This window comes from Sceloporus occidentalis, unplaced genomic scaffold (genome assembly GCF_023333645.1).
Source record: "Sceloporus occidentalis isolate IW3139 unplaced genomic scaffold, rSceOcc1.0.p SCAF_1, whole genome shotgun sequence".
In the NCBI taxonomy this organism is placed as follows: Eukaryota; Metazoa; Chordata; class Lepidosauria; order Squamata; family Phrynosomatidae; genus Sceloporus; species Sceloporus occidentalis.
This window is the reverse complement of record NW_028316981.1, coordinates 268043234-268060005: the sequence shown is the minus strand read 5'-3', so window position 1 is coordinate 268060005 and position 16772 is coordinate 268043234. Positions and strand designations below refer to the sequence as shown.

Sequence of the window (16772 nt, the reverse complement as noted above, 5' to 3'; positions counted from 1 at the left end):
CCAGATGGTGCAGCTGGGAGACGTGTGCTCCGACGAGAGGGCTCTTAAAACTGGGGTCCCTCAAGGAGCCATTCTGTCTCCCATGCTATTTAACATTTACATGAAACCGCTGGGAGAGATCATCCGGAGACATGGGGCGCGGGGTTATTAGTACGCTGATGACACCCAAATAATTTTCTCTATGTCTCCGACTGATGCAGTGACTGAGGATGGCGTCTCTCCTCTCGTGGCCTGTCTGGAGTCAGTAATGGGCTGGATGAGGGAAAACGGGACTCAAGCTGAATCCAGAGAAAACGGAGGTACTCGTGATAGGTTCCCCTGGTCCAGGAATGGCGGTGGTTCCACCTGTCCTGAACGGGGTCACGCTCCCTGTGAAGGACTCCGTGCGCAGTCTGGGGGTGCTTCTTGACTCGTCCCTTCGCCTGACTGCTCAGGTGAATGCGACGGTCAAGAGCACCTGTCATCAGCTTCGGCTTATTCGCCAGCTGCGCCCATACCTGGCCCAGAGGGACCTTGAAACTGTGGTACACGCCCTGGTAACCTCGAGACTGGATTTCTGCAATGTACTCTACATGGGGCAACCCTTATACCAAACCCGGAAGCTTCAAATGGTGCAGAATATGGCAGCCAGGCTGGTCACTGGTACGTCCAGGGCCAGCCACATAACACCAGCATTAAAAGATCTCCATTGGCTGCCCATTTGCTTCCGGGCGCAATATAAGGTGTTGGTGATGACCTATAAAGCCCTAAATGGCTTGGGCCCAGGATACCTGAAGGACCGCCTCTCCCCATACACTCCGCCCCGCACCCTCAGAACATCTGGGCAGCAATTACTTAGGGTTCCCGGGGCGAGATTGGTCTCCACTACCAGGAGGACATTTTCCATCGCCGCCCCGGCCCTTTGGAACACGCTGCCCATAGAGCTCCGCTCAGCTACCTCCCTGGCCCAATTCAGACGGGACCTAAAGACCTTTCTGTTCTGGACCGCATTCCCTGAATAAGGTCCTATAGGCCTCCTCCGCCGCACTGGCAACGAGACTGGCTAATCCTGGGGCCTTTTGTTTTTATGTCTTTTGTAATTGTGGTATGCTTTTAATTGTTTATTATTGTATTTTACTTGCTGTAAACCGCCCTGATCTGATGGAAGGGCAGTATATAAATAAAATTTTTATTTATTTATTTTTATTAACAGGGCTATTTTAATCAGAACCCAAATATCAATCTGAAGACATAATTGATATATTTGCAGGTCTACTGAAACTCTACCCAATCCCTCTAGTGATGGAGATGCAGTCATTGTATCTCTGAATTGACACTTGCTTCCAGGCCTGAGGAGCTGTGGAGAATGGCACTGGTTGAAACAGAACAGTGTATGAACTTTGTCACACAAGATAGTACACTGAAAATGGTTTGGGGGGGGTTGTTTTTTTTTTTTTTTATCTTTTTTTGCTTTTTCCCATCTGAAAGGCCAAATGTAAAGTGTATATTAGACATTGACAGAATGGACAAGCAATTTAAAATATGGTGTCTTCTTTTCTCAGGTCTGCATGAACAAATTCACATCCCCTTATGATGTACATACTGCAGCCATGTAGGACAGCAATGCAAAGGAAAAATCCCCACATGGCTCTGTCTGAGCATTAGGTGAAGGGAGCCATACTTGGGTACACGCAGTGCAAGAGTCACTCAGAGTCTATTATGCAAAAATAATTGCAGTGAAGTCTCTCTTATGTCCAACAAGATTAGTATTTGTATTAGTATAGATAGTTAGAGAGCCAATGTGGTGTAGTGGTTTTCTGTTGGACTAGGACTCTGTAGACTAGGGTTTGAATCCCTCTCAGCCATGGAAGCCCACTGGGTGGGGACCTTGGGCAAGTCACTCTCCTTCATTCTCAGAGGAAGGCAATGTCAGGCCCTCTCTGAACAAATCTTACCAAAACAAACAAGCAAACAAACATGTGATATGTTCATCTTAGGGTTTGCATACATCAGGAATGATTTTAAGGCACACAGCAACACACAGGTAGCAACTATATATTTTCTATTTAGGAATTTGTTTTGGGTTTTTTTTTTTAAATAACACTTTTCCTCTTCTCCTCCATTCAAGGCAATTGAACAAACATTTAGGGTACATCCCAGCTAAAGGTAAGTCCTTTTTTTATTTCAATGGGCAACTGTTTAACTTTCTAACTGAAATCAAGAAGAATTAAATGTTTATCTTTAGCTGGATTGCATACTTAACAATACTCTTTTCTGTTGTTTTAAAATCTCTTTTTAAAGTTTGCAGTATGCTCTTGGATTCACTAAGCCTTTGTTGTGGATTAGTTAAGCCTGACATGTTTTAAAGCAAATATTGATCCTGAAATCCTATGCATATTCCCTGGAAGTAAGTCCAACTGAATTAGGCTGGATTTACTGCTGAGTAGAAATGAACTGTATTGATAATCACCAGTCCTGGTGTCATTCCTTCTCCCATGGGAAAGATTGTAGTATATATGTATTAAACAATTATTTCTCTTAAAAGTAAAAAGGAGCTACCAGTATTTCTCTTAGAATTACTTGTTGTTTGCAAAGGAAGCAAAGCCTGTCTCAGTTCCCTCTGGTGCTTTATTTAGAAAAGATTAATTCAAAACTGTGAAATAAAATGGTGGTGAGTGACAGTTCCCAGAAAAACAGCTGCCCACATTAGATTTTCATCATTGCATGGCCAATGAGATCTGCTTCAGGTCAGTTTTTTCCACTGGCACAGTGCCTCAAGGAGAAGAATTATAGCTCACCTCCTGGCAGTTTACAAATATACCTACTGGCTTTGTGAGTTAAGGGAATTAATGGCATCCAAATGAAGCTGCTTACCTCATGCCATTTCACAAATTGTTTTGAACTGAAATTTGGCTATAACAGAGATAGCAGAAATCAATGAAGCAGGCCTGTGGCAGAGGCTAATGTGTGACAGACTTCAATACAACTGACATATTCATGCACTGGGTTCTCTTCTACTCTCAGGGAGTCTCAATTCAATCTTCATTTTGAGGCTTTCTGTATAATAGTCTCTTACTTGGAAACAGCCAGCTACTACATTGATGAAGAAGCCAGTATTCCCCTCAGTGAAGGCTGCTGTAAAGTTATTATTAGACATTTGTTTTGCAACCGTCAGTGGAACAGATCAAACTTTCCTACAGGAGGCTGGCTGCTTACTGTGCATCCTCTTCCACTGAGAGAATCCATAGCTTGCCAATTTCATATTAGACAGATGGCCACGTAAGACTGCTTGGACTGTAACCATGAAACCACTTGGTCCTGAGAAGTTCTTGTACTTGCAGGGCTGTGCTGTGTATAAACACATCAGAACATGGAAGAAGCAAAGACTGAGAGGAGAACACAGAGACTCTCAGGCTGACAGCTTAACAGAAAACAGGCTTTGTTGTTAAGGGGAAAAGATTCAAGAAATATTTTTAAAAGTTGATCATATTTAAACTGAGGCCACAGTGTTTTTTTTTAAAAACATTTTTTATCTATTAATGTACATTGTGTGCAGTTCAAGGTGCTACTGTCCCAATTCGCAGCAGTGTTATAACACTATATTCATAAATAGTAGTGAGCTCTCGATTTGGACACTTCTGCCTATTTCCTTAGAGGGAGAAGTCAACTGACCTCCATCAAATCCTCTTTTGGATTTTCACTGAATTCCCTCTTCTGGATTTTCAAGGATCTTCCTGCAGATGTTGCCCTATATCTTCTTAATTTACCTGTTCCTTGGCTGAATGTCTTAGATCATTTTCTCTCCTAAATGCTAGATAGATTTCTGGCTTGAACCTTTAATCCTTCTATCACTTTTTGATCCTTTTGGTAATTGGAACAGCCTCTAAAACAATTTCCATCATTTTACAAGCCTAAGTGCTAAATCCAACATGTCTAGAAATCAAGTTCCCTCATAGAGAAAATATAATTTTAGTTGCTTGTTGTGGAGATTAACAGCAAGACAGGAATGATTTAAAGCACACATTCCTGGTGTAAATTGTAACCACAACCAGCATTTTCTCATGTATGGTTTTGTTTAACTGATGACAACAAGGTACAGATTCAGAAAATATGACAGGAAGCCCCTGAGAATCCCTGCCTCCTGATTTACAGAGGAAAATGCAGAAGAAAGTAAGAACAAACTTCCAAAGCACACCTATTTCTCACTTGCATCATCCGACTACACCACTCACCCTTGCTTCCCTCCTTTCCTCTCCCTTGCCTCACCTTATATTCATAATACCTTGTTCCTTTTATTCTTCAGCTATATCTCACTTCTTTTCTTGCACCACCTTGCACCTTTGCTGTGCTTGCTCTTTGCACTCCTCTTCTTGCCCCTTGCACACACACCCTCTTTTCTCCTTGCCTTATCTAATGCAGCCATTCCTCCAGCTCTAGCACTTTCCATCACCTTAGACTTTCCTCTTCATTCATTATCTGAATGCACTGAAAAACAGGGTGTGCTTTTTTAAAAACAACAACAACAACATAAAATTCATGCAAACAGTCACTAGCTACTATGATTAAGGAACATTTACATCAATGGCTATAGGAAATGAACTAAACTTTTATTATAAGAACTCTATTAGAGATTTTTAAAAAGGGCTCTAAGGGTTCTAAATTAAGTTAGAACAGGAAGAGAACTAAGGGCCAGAAAACACCGGCATAAAAAGCTGACTTCCAGCTGCCCACATAGCTTCCAGCTGCTCTGCTTTCCAGCTGCCCTAAAGATGCCGGTAAGCCGGCATCATGCCACCCAGCTGCCCACATATGGGCTGGCTTTTGGGTGCTATGGTGTTCAGAACAGTTCTCAAAAATTGCCTCCTCTGGGATGGATGGGGAATGGAATGGGGATTTTTGGTGGTGGCACCGACAGCGTTCTGCCATAAAATGCATCCCCCACCTGTTCTGTTCCCTTCCTGTCCCCTTTTGTACAGTTCCATTTGCGTGCCAGGAGCCATGTGTGATAAACTCAACTGATTAACCGAATCATTACTGCTCTCTCTATGACACATTTAACTCTTTTGCATTTCCAACATTTTTCATGATGCAAGAGAGCCAAGGTGGCATAGTGGTTTGAGTGTTGAACTACAACTCTGGAGACCAGGGTTCGATCCCTAGCTCAGTCATGAAACCCAGTACATGACCTTGGGCAAATCACACTCCCTCAGCCTCAGGGGAAGGCAATAGGAAACCTCCTCTAAACAAATCTTGCTAAGAAAACCCCATGATATGTTCACCTTAGGGTCCTCATAAGTCGGAAGTGACTTGGAGCACACAACAACAGCAACAGCAATAACAATTGGACAAAAAAATTCACTGTACATTTTGCCCTGTACCTCTACTCCTTATAGGGGCTAGATCCTTTGTTGTTGTTGTTGTTGTTGTTTAAATGAAAGCTTGGAATCTGGGAGAGATGATAGTCCAAATGGAAACCAGCGCTGCTGCCACATTGCAGATGTAAAGCAGTTTGACACATCCCAGAAGTCCATAGTGTTGAGTCATGGCAGTTAAAGTGATTTCAAACTGCTTTATTTCTGCAGTGTGGCAGCAGCCCAGGTGACAGCCAGCTTACTGGGTCCCATGGCAATCGTAGCTGTGAGGAGATAGATACTTGTTGTAGACAAACAATTGCATAAGTATTAGTATCAGAAAGAAAAAACCAATTGCTTCTACAGTGCTTGTCTTGTCAACCCCAGGATGTGGCTGTTCCTCTTTTCAAGGTTAGTTGCTGTTTCAGTGTATATCCAAGTCATTTCTGATTTATGGTAGCCCCAAGGCAAACTTATTACAGAGGTTTCTTGGCAATATTTGTTCACAGGGGGTTTGCTATTGCCTTTTTTTTGTGCTGACAGAATGTGACTAGAGGGAGGACTGGGCCCCTTGTCTCCTGGAGTCCTAATTAAACACCATGCAGGCTACCACAGTTGGAGTGTACTTAGTATATAGTATTTTAGGGTGTGTTGACTGTTTCTAGAATTTTTGTTTCAGTCTGCTCAGGGAGAGGAGAAACTTTAAACAACTTTTAAAAAACTAATTGCAGGACTCAAATCTAATTGAAAGAATCATAGAATCATAGAATCGTAGAGTTGGAAGAGACCACTAGGGCCATCCAGTCCAACCCCCTGCCATGCAGGAAATCCAAATATAGAATCATAGTCCAAATATAGAATCATAGAAAGAAGACTCTGTTTATCCAAAAGGATAATCTGAACATTGAGACTGCAGGACTGTGAGCTATCTCTGCTGCAGCCATGGAGGGAATGATATAGCCAGTAGAAGCTTAAACTGCCTCCCCAACTACTGGGGAACTGGTAGATTACAGTAACATGCAATTTGGCTCTGAGATGTTTTCAAGTACAGGTCATTTGTACAGTATGCAAACAACGAACCTACTTTCAGCAAGAGTGCTTGAGTTCAGCTTAGGTGAATAAAGTATACAATTGTTTCTTCCAAGGTGTAAGAGAAAACCTTAAGATTCCAACCTCATCTTTTTTTATGAACTAGAAGAAATTGCAGCTGCTGTTTTGTAGTAAGGGGGCATTTAAGTACAACATGTAATAACAATAAGACACACAATTTCCCAGTTTCGATGCCTTCAGGCAAGTTGAGTTTCAAATGTCTAATGTTGAAGCAAAGATAGTGTGAACAAACAGGGTGACTCACTGTCTGATACAGAACTCCAGGCAGAGCTGGTAAACAATATCCAACTGGTCTTATCTGGATTTTTAAAGCCTGTAACATGATTTCACTAAAGACTTTTTATATGGGCTCTTCCAGAAACTGTGAATTGTGCAAATGAGGTACTGTACAAAATGACAATACTTCTATTTCTTTATCAAAGCCCAAGGCACTTCTGTTCCCTAAGGTTCAAACTAAATATCAAGGGAATTGTGTATTCTCTACATTTAAGCTCTTTTCTCTCACCAAACAGAGCCAAAGACTGCCTTAGGAATCAGATTTGCAAATTAAGCCCATGCAAAGAGATCTTGTAGGACCAGTGAGACTAATTGAGAAAAAGAAGTTGGTAGCAGAATCTTTCATGGATTTAAGTCTACTTCCTCAGATGCATGAAGTGAAGTGCCTAGGAATAGACCTTTACAGCTATGAATGGTCTGGCTGCATGTGTGAATAGCAATAGAAATGTTTTTAAGGTCCCTGGGGGACAAAGGCAGGATAAAAAAGTTGCCTAAAGCCAAAGTGAGTAGATAATGATATGACTGGTGGAGGGAGTTATTGGAATGTGGTGTGATGCTTCCTGGGAACCATAAAGGAGATATGATAAAATAGACAAGAGAGCCCTCGTGAGGCTAGTGTGTTAATGAGTGTTATAATGGCCATGTTCCCACTGGCTTATAACGTGGATGTGAATCATGGGTGCATCGTTTCCATTTGAGTGCGCATTCGAGCCGCATTGCTCCGATATCATTCCCATTGGAATTCGCATCTGACTCCCCTGTGATCGAATTATCCTGAAAAAAACCAAATCAGTGGTTGATAAACTGGTTTAATTTAATTGCACATTTTCAGTGAGTTTTCCTGTGCCTCCTGAGTCTGATTCACAGCATACGAATGGGAATGAAAAGGTTTCTGATTCGGGAACTTGGGGATGGGAGGAGCAGTGCTCAAGGGGCTGGCCTGGGGGTGTCATCCGCTTGTTCTCTTTCCTGCATTACCGGCGCCATTTTCTCCCGTTCGCATAGCCTTCCCCTGGTGGAGTGGGAAGCAGGGTAAGGCAATCGCACTACATTGACCTCCAAACTCAGTAAACACATTTAGCCCCCTGCAACCTCCCCCCTGCTCCACATTCATAGACCAATGTGTGAGGAGACCCATTGAACACCGTTTTAACTATTCTTTTTTCTTTTTTTCTTTTTTTGCCTCTGCCTGAGCAGCAGATCGGCTTTGCATTATATGCCTGCTTAATCGCCCCCCAGACAGCCCAGGGAGCAATGGGGGAGGTAAAGGGATTTGAGGGAAATAAAGGCTCCATCTATCTTCCAGAGGAACTATGGGAAGACATAGAAGAGCCTCGGATGCAAAGGGGTTTAGGACGAATAGAGGCTCCTTCTCTCTTCCAGAGGGAGTCTGGGGAGACACAGAAGAGCCTGAGATGCAAAGGGGTTTAGGGTGAATAGAGGCTCCTTCTCTCTTCCAGAGGAACTATGGGAAGATACAGAAGAGCCTTGGACGCAAAAGAGTTTAGGATGAATAGAGGCTCCTTCTCTCTTCCAGAGAATAGATTTGAGGGGAATAGAGGCTCCTTCTTCCTTTCCTGGAGGGGAAAAGCGCCTAAGTGACTGATTGGCTGTGATGTCAAGTGCTTAAGCGCTTGGTTGACAGCTGCTTTAAAAAAAAAAAAAGAGGTCCCGGAAGGGCAATGGGAATGGGGAGCAAAATAACCCGCTTAAAATTACCACAGGGAAAATACCAATGGGAATGAAAACAGGGGTAAAAAAACTCAGGTCTGTTTGCATCCGTTTTTAATGGAAACAATGGGTCAGATTCGATTACGACTTGGGGAAATAATCCGAGTCAGAATCGCAGCAAAATACGTCACTTTATATGCCCAGTGGGAATGGGGCCAATATGTGTAGTATGTCTGGAAATCATTGTCTCTGTTAAACCTTCAATCAATGGACTGGAATTTGTGGATATATTCCAATTCTGCTGTTTCCCTCTCTAGACTGCCTGCCTGCCTGCCTTCCTTCCTTCCTACCTTTCTTTTTGTGTGCCCAAGGATTCTTGTTCTGAGGTCCGAGATAGAATGCCCGGGAAAACTGAAGTGTTCTGCAACTGGTTTTTGTGCAGTCCCATTTCTAAAGTCTGGTTTATGGCTATTTATCATCTGGCACTGAGACTGGCTTGTTTGCTCCATGTAGAATGCTGAGGTGCATTATTTACAAAGGATGGCATATATCACATTAGGGGTGAGCAAGTGAAAGTACCTCTAATATTGTGGGTGATGTGATTAGGTCCTGTGATGACATTTCCCTAATAGATGTGTGGGCAGAGTTGGCATCTTAGTTTGTGGCAAAGTCTTGTACCAGTCTCCCCATCCATGTTGTGTGTCCTCCTGTAGATAAGTAATATTTTGAGATTGGGGGTGTTAGCATATTGTATACTCTTCCCACTAGATATGCAGTATCATAGTTAATATCTGGAGTTGGGCATATTGTGAAGTCATTATATTTAGGAGTCACACTGACCAGAGGGCACTTAGAGACCTAGATAAAACTAAAGAAATGAGTTAGCTGATCACCTCACTTCCAACCCCACACCCCAGGGTTCCATGCATTTCCACTTACAATGAAAGTAAAGGGAGACCCATGGAAAGGCAATCAGTGGCCATACCCTTTACCTCACCTAATGATGATGATCCTTAGCACCTTTCCTGGTCAATCATTAAGGGATTGTCTCTAATCTTGAGCCCTTGAGAGGGCCAACATTATTGTCCAGAATGGGTTGTAGCTGATTGATGATACTTCTGAGTGGTCTCAGTTAGAAACTCTGTGTGACCACTTGTAAGGTTCTGCTATTTCCTGTCTTTAGTCTGTTTTGTAATAGATTAGTCCTGGCTCCAAGTTTTGCCTTGTTGATTTTTTGTTTTTTACTTCACATGGTGAGTACTGTAGCTTGAAGAATGCTTGTTGTAATTCCAAGAGTTTTGTGCCCCTGTTTTCTAGGCCTGAACAGATACTATTGGTAGTGCTAAATGCATGATAAGTGAGGAGGATCACAGGCCATGACAGAAAGTAGTCTTCCGCCACTTGGGGGAGTACCTCTGCAAAAAAAATGTGATAAATGTGTGGTGTAGTATGACTTTGCACAGTGCCCCTTTGTTCCATGTAAAGGAACTAACTGAGATGGATCAAGCATAGTCTGTTCTGGTCCGTGAATACGTGGATTCAAATTACAAGAAAAGAGATTCTATTTAAACATTTGGAATACTTTTTTTAAAAAACTGTTTTACTGTTTGACAGCAGAATGAATTTTCTTGGAGGGTGCTGGACTCTCCATCATTGGAAGTCTTAAAATAGAAATTAGATGGGCTTCTCTCAGGAATATTTTAGTTGCATGACAGGGGGTTCGAACAGATGGCCCTTGTGGTTCCTTCCAACTCTATGTTGTTGTTTTTATTCTATGATTCTAGGATTGAATGAAGTTCCTGACAGTAAGAGCTGGATGTCAATAGAATGGACAGTGCTGGAAGGCTGGTAGGCTTCCCTTTGTTGGAAATCTTTATAGAGAGGTTGGAAGGTCATCATCCTTAGCTGTGTGTTCGTTCATGGCATGGGGTAGCCCTTGGGGATACCTTTCAGCTCTCCGATTCCATGAAGCAATGAAATGCTGGAGTATATTTCAGACATGGGCAAATATTGACAGGGCTCATTAGTTAGGAATGGTGCAGAGAATCATTAGTGTGAATCTGTATATAATCATAATCTAGAGCAGTTATGTTCCAGCAGTACAAATGTAAAGGCAATGTACATGTTTAATGGGAGGTTCTGATTGTGTTCTTGTTATTTAGAAGGTAATAGGAGATGTGAGCTTCAGTTCAGAAGCTTACCACATGGGGCAGCTGCACCCAAACCCAAAGACTCCCCAGCCAGCAGCTCCGGACACCAGTGCTGTGCAAGAATAGAGGAACATCAAGGTAAGTCTGGGAAGGAGATGTAGATTTACTATGAGGCCTGGTGAAATAGTTGCCTGGAGCAGCAGAGGGCAGGGTGTGGCGAATGTGCTCCTCCTTGTCCCCTCATCAGTGAATGCTGTCAGGTAAATCTGTAGCAAGGTGTGTTGTGTGCATGCTGGCATGGAGATGTGTGCTTTATGTGTCAGTTGCTCACTTCCTGCCCCTGCTAGCTGGCTGAACTCTTTCTCTCTCGGCCATATCAATGTTTAGACAAGAAAGGTTAAAGGCACCCCAGTAGCAAAGTTGGAAATGGGACCCTTTCCTGCTTTCCAAGCACTTAATAGGTCCCTGGTAGCTGCCTCAGGCCTTCATCTTCACAATGGTCTGTTCTCTTTTTCCTTTTGCAGATTCCCCTTCCCTTTCTATTTCACATATTTCTCTCCTCAGAAGCATGAGCAGGTCACCACTGCTTCTGCCTTCACCTCTCCATCAAACTTAACAAAAGACGCTGGTCTTACAGCAGCAGTCAGTAATGCCCAAATATGTTTCCTGAGCACTTCAGTCCAATTGGAAAGGTTGGGGAGATAAAGGCAAGAAGGCTAGGGGCTCAGGTATTGTCCCAAGGAGCTCAGACCTTTGGTACCTTTGGTGCCCTTGCCCACCCACCCTCCTTTTCTTCCTTCCCCCCCCAGCATGTAGCAGGTGACAAGCTAAGAACAAAGCCAAGAATAGCCCTCGCCTGATTGAGTATAGTGGTTTAAATTCCAAGTAAACCTGAACAGAATTGCATTGTTATTTACATTTGTAACATTTTTTTTCTGTGTCAAAGAACAGGAGGAAAGCATCTAAAGGTCTGTTACTCAGAATCATGGTCCATGAAGCGATGCTTGTCCCTGGTGAGTTTCCAGGAAAGAAAGAGTTGCAGCCAATGGACACAAATATGGTACCAACTCCTAACACATTAGAGAAGAGAAATGCCAGTCCGTCATATCACATACTTTGAGATGCACTGATCTAAAATGTTTTGACATACTTACTAACATTGTTACTACTAAAATTTTAGGACTTTCATCTAAATAAATATGTTTCTTTCTTTCTTTTATTTATATTTTTCTTTCCTCCAATGAGTTCAAGGTGACACTTTGACATCACAGCAACCCTATGAAGTAGGTCAGGGAAGGTGAAAGAAAAAAAATGGCCCAAGGGTACACAGTGAATCCAGTGCCTCAATAGAGATTAAAACTTGGACTGCTTAAACCGTATGTCAACATTATAACCTCTGTACCACATAGTTTCTTTGGTTAATGTTGTGCTAGGTTTATTTATTTATTTATTTGTAATCTTTAACTATATAGATTCATTTTTTTACTTTTAAAAAAATACCCAGTGGTCTGAAACCTATTGTTAGTCCCAACATGACTAAATGGGATTTAAATAAGGCGGGTTACAGACTGCCATATAGTACGCGCTGAGCGCGTACTAGGATTAGGAAGGGGCGGTGCTTCCGCACCCCCCTAACCCTAGTACGCACTCTGTGTGCACAAAATGGCAGTGGCCGTTCCACACAGCCACCGCCATCTTGACGTAGCGGATGCACTGCGTCCACATGTCACACCCCAGAAATGATGCTGCGAGTGCGCGACTAGCACCTCGCGGCGTCTCTTCCAGGAGCTGAGAAGGAGCGCGATTTCTGCGCTCCTTCTCTGCAGCGTCCGGGAGCCGCGCCATTTAAAGGCTGCGGTTCCTGGACGCTGCAAGCGGAGGTGGAGCCAGACTGCTGCTTCTCAGCAGTCTGTAATGCGCCTTAGTCATCTATTTGCCAATTGATCCAATGGGTCTGCTTTTGTTAAGACTGCAAATTGGATTCAGGCCAGGCAGCTGAACTGAGGGGCCTGATGAGATGAAAAGTTGGGTTTTTAAAATAAATAAATCTGATGTAAAAGTCTCTTGTATACATCCTGAAGAGTTCTCTTGCAGAATGACACGAGCAAATGCTCCCTTATGCATGACTAAAGAAAAATGTATGGGAAGAAGTAAGGCCATCCTTGCCATTAGCTGCTTTAGGTATCAGGTTATGGGGATCATGAAAACACAGAACATTATCAGATGTTGATTTCTTACCATTCTACTTTTTTTTAACAAATCGAGGAAGCACATGCTTGTAGATTTTTCTGCTTCCATAATACTATATGCCATGACTTTTGAATGGAGGAGCACCCTCTCAGACATGAAATGTGGGAAAGTTCTGTTGGGAAGACTCAGGTTCCATTATCATTCAGCACTGAGAAACTCGCTTTATGACCTAGGTATCTCAATAACTCCCAGTGTAGCCCATCTAACAGAGTTATTATAACAGTAAAAGGGAGGTGGAGAAGAACTTTGAAATACTTTGGGAAAGATCTACAATGTACAATCTGAATCCTTCAGTGAAAAATTGCTACATGACCATTCATGGAAAAGTAGGTATGTACCTCCTTGCCCTTTAAAAAATAAAACTTTATAAAAAACTATCCATAACCATGGGTGATGGGTTGGCTATTGATTTATTTTGCCATGTCACAATGTCTCAAAGACACTATTCAATATCACATCATGTTTTTGCTGGATTTTTGCTAGATTTAGTTGTATTTTTTTTTCAGGAACCATGATTTGGACACTAATGAGCATCTTTTTTTTTTTTAAATCCAAACAAACAAACCTATCTTTCAGTGGCTCATAGGTGGGGGATTTCAGGTGGATTGTGGCTAGAGAGAACAGGATAGATTTTCCCTATATATGCTGAAATCTTGTTCCAGACAGGGATGTAGCCAAGGGGGGGGGGGTTTCTTGGGTCTGGACCCCCCTTCCATTAGAAAAATGAATGGTGTGTGCTGCTGCACTGCCACACTCAAGCCCCATTATAATGGTGGCACTTAGTCTGGACCCCCCCACCTTCCTAAAATCCTGGCTACGTCCCTGTTCCAGATCATGATCCCTATGCTTACATCTAAGTTTTTTTAAAAAAATCACAGTTTTAGCTGTATTATTTGCATTAAAAGTAATGCATAGTTTTGGTCTGAAAGAATAATATGTATTCTCATAATGGAGGCATAACTTCCAGGAAAAATATCAGGGCCCTGTTACACTCCATATTTATAGCACTGTGGTTCCACTTTAACTGCCATGGCAACATCCAATGGAATACTTGGATTTGCTCTTTAGTGGGGGACATATAGAATTCTCCACCAAAGAGTTTAGTGCCTCACCAAACTCAAAGCCCAGGATTTGCCATGACAGTTGAAGTAGAATTACAGAACTGTAATTGGTGGGTGTGACAGAGTCCACTCCTTGCCACCCAATAAGTTACATTTAGCTTGGTTTTCATCTTCCTCCCCATTAAAAGAAACTATCTAATTGTCTGTTCAACCCTTATTAGCCAGGGACAATAGATGAGAATGTGTGTGCAAACTCTGCTATCAAATGTTCTTCAGTTTTCAACCATAAGGTCACATCCACACCTGATTTACGTCACTGCTAGAAATAGCTTAGTCCCTGAGTCGATTATGAGATGTATAGAAAAGATAGCATTATAAAAGAGATGTATAATCAGAAGAGAGAGACAGGGAAAGAGGAGAATGAGCTTTTTGCTTGGCACAACTTGATAGGTAAGAGGATTATTGCAGCATTTTTTCAAGATAACAGAAGAAGTCTGTTATCAAAATGTGGTTGGATGAGTGGTTCTTAACTCTCTTATGAAACCGAGAGCTGCTTTTGCTTTGTGCCCTTGGTTTTTGAAGACTAATCCACACACTGTTTAGAGTACAATACTGACTAGCTGAGAATCTCTCAGACATGCTGACTAGCAAACTGGATTGAAGTGGATTTGGGACAGACAGGCTTAACTGCAACTAAGGAGTGTCTTTCACTTGCTGAAGATAGGCTGGCCGAAAACAGCTGAGAGCCTGGGAATTCCATTGGCAGAGAATTCAGTGAGTCAGCATTGATTCACCTTACCCCTACGTGACAGCAGAAAGCACACGGTAGCAGTTAATTTGCTTGGGTGCTGTTTTAATGAAGGGTTCAGAAATTATTACCAGGCAGGGTAAGCTTGTCTTCTTCGAAGTGTACGGCCAACTCAACACATGTCAATGAGAGAGCATTTGAAGCTGGGAATAAGCCAGGGCCCCCACATGGTTAATCAGAATTTTAGATCATGTTATAATAGTCCCCATGGTTTCCTTTGAACAAGAATTATTTGTTGTCTTCTTCTTTTACTGCTAGAGGGGATGCTCTGATCTTTCCATCCTTTTCATTTCCAAATCAAATTGCAGGAAGAATGGCTTAATAAGCTGAAATGTAATGTCAAACAGTTGCACAGTTCCAGTCCTTATAGGCTCAGCACACTGTGGCTAATTGGCTGTGAAATACAGGGATACAAAGTTCACTGGTAAAAATGAAAGTACTGTAATCACATTCATTTGGTATCTTCCAACTATTAGCAGCAGCTCTTCTAAGCATATAAAGTTCACTATGATTAGATCTTCTGCAGGACTTGCATTAGAATCCCAGACATGTTTATTAAGGAGGACGTATCAGTGAGTTCAATTGGAAATTCACAGGGACATGTTCTTGGGATTTGCAGCCTTAAAGTTGTAAACCTAAAGTCATTTCATTTGAAAGTGAACACAAGTGAAATCAACAGCTTACTTGAAAGTAAATATGGCTAGGATAAGATCGAGTTTGAGGAAAGATGACATTTGAGAGGTGATCACACTTCATCTTTAAAAACAGCTTTCAATATATGTGGTTATACTATAACTTGTTACAGTAACATTATATTTATAGTTTGAGTTGAATAATTTTCCTGAAAGCATACATATTAAATATAATATATTTAATAGACATGCAATTTCATATCCCTATGAAAATCCAAAACACTTCTGGTCCCAGGCATTTTGAATAAGGGAAACTTAACCTGTAGTTAATGTATGGATTCAGGCATGCAGGATATATTTTAGTTACCCCCTTCCTACCAGAATCCTATGATCTACCAGATAGAGTGTATTATATGACATATATTTAGGGTTAAACAATTCTGGGTCCAAGAATATGTCATGAGAACCAGAACTGGATGATACTGCAATCATTGTACAAAAATCCACTCCAAATTATTATAAGATTTCTTAATTTTAACTGTATAATTTAAGGGAGGAGTTGTTGTTGTTGTTTTTCCAATCATACTATCAACCCCACCTCCCACACAAATTAATCAAAGATCTGTCATCTGCCCATTCCTGGTTCATAGCACTTATTTGGGTAACTAAACTTTAGTTGTAGGGTAATAAAGGGCACTTGGAAATATTATCAACTGTGTGGCTAAACCTGGGTGTACAGAAGACACTGCAGGAAGGGCACAGTTTGATGGCCTCCACAGAGGCCAGATTTGAGTGGCCTGGCACATAGGTGCCAGGCTGTAGCTTGTGAGGAGGTGGAGCCAGAATTATTTTATAGCTCTTCATATGACCTTTTTTGATCATCACTTGAACTTATCCTCTCATCCTCTGTGCAGTGCGAGCTCTGATGGTCTCTTCAGGGATGGGTAGGAATTTTCTCCCCTTTTCCATTTTTTTTTTATTTTGTCCTGCCTTGCGCTGCATCTGTATGACATTGTCAATTGGTTAGGGTGGTGGTGTCAGTGGCAGGTAAATGGGGCATGGGTGGAATATCAGACTTTGGTGTACACCTTGGCATTCTTTTGATATAAGGTTGGGTTATGGAACCACTTCCACACGTTGGGGGGCTTGGGAGGTGGGGAAATAGTCCCCACTTCAGGCTGACCAGGGAAGTTTTGGTCTCTCCTGTAAAGCTGCTGGACTTGGAGTGGGGGGCGAGGGAATGCCCTTGGTTTATCATTCAGTAAATGGCTGGCCAGGATAAACCAATGATATTGGATTGCTCTCTGGGTCAGGTGTCTCACCCAAGGGGAGGTTGAGGAGGTGGTCACAGGGTTACATCTGGGCCACAGCTGGTCCTAAATCAGGTTGCTCCCCATATTTTGTTGCTTCTCTCCAGGTTCACATTAAATAGGTTTTATGTCAAATAAAGCAGCCCTTGTTTAATGCAATGTCTTGTGTCTAGC

At 42.2% G+C, this 16772-nt stretch overlaps 1 protein-coding gene across 1 annotated transcript; it reads left to right on the top strand.

Moving 5' to 3' along the window:
• Nucleotides 1-1951: 1951 nt before the first annotated feature.
• LOC149323853 (uncharacterized) lies at nucleotides 1952-11709 on the top strand. The gene is made up of 4 exons (XM_089493319.1): nucleotides 1952-2023; nucleotides 2108-2145; nucleotides 10550-10675; nucleotides 11489-11709. The coding sequence occupies exons 1-4, from the start codon at nucleotides 1995-1997 to the stop codon at nucleotides 11617-11619; spliced, it is 324 nt and encodes a 107-aa protein (XP_089349445.1). The 5' UTR covers nucleotides 1952-1994; the 3' UTR covers nucleotides 11620-11709.
• The last annotated feature ends 5063 nt before the right edge of the window (nucleotides 11710-16772 follow it).

Coding starts and splice junctions, on each gene's coding strand:
- LOC149323853 (XM_089493319.1), top strand. CDS start 1,995: ATGATTTTAAGGCACACAGCAACACACAG. Junction 2,146..10,549: donor AGGGTACATCCCAGCTAAAG/GTAAGTCCTTTT, acceptor CTTGTTATTTAG/AAGGTAATAGGAGATGTGAG. Junction 10,676..11,488: donor AAGAATAGAGGAACATCAAG/GTAAGTCTGGGA, acceptor GTCAAAGAACAG/GAGGAAAGCATCTAAAGGTC.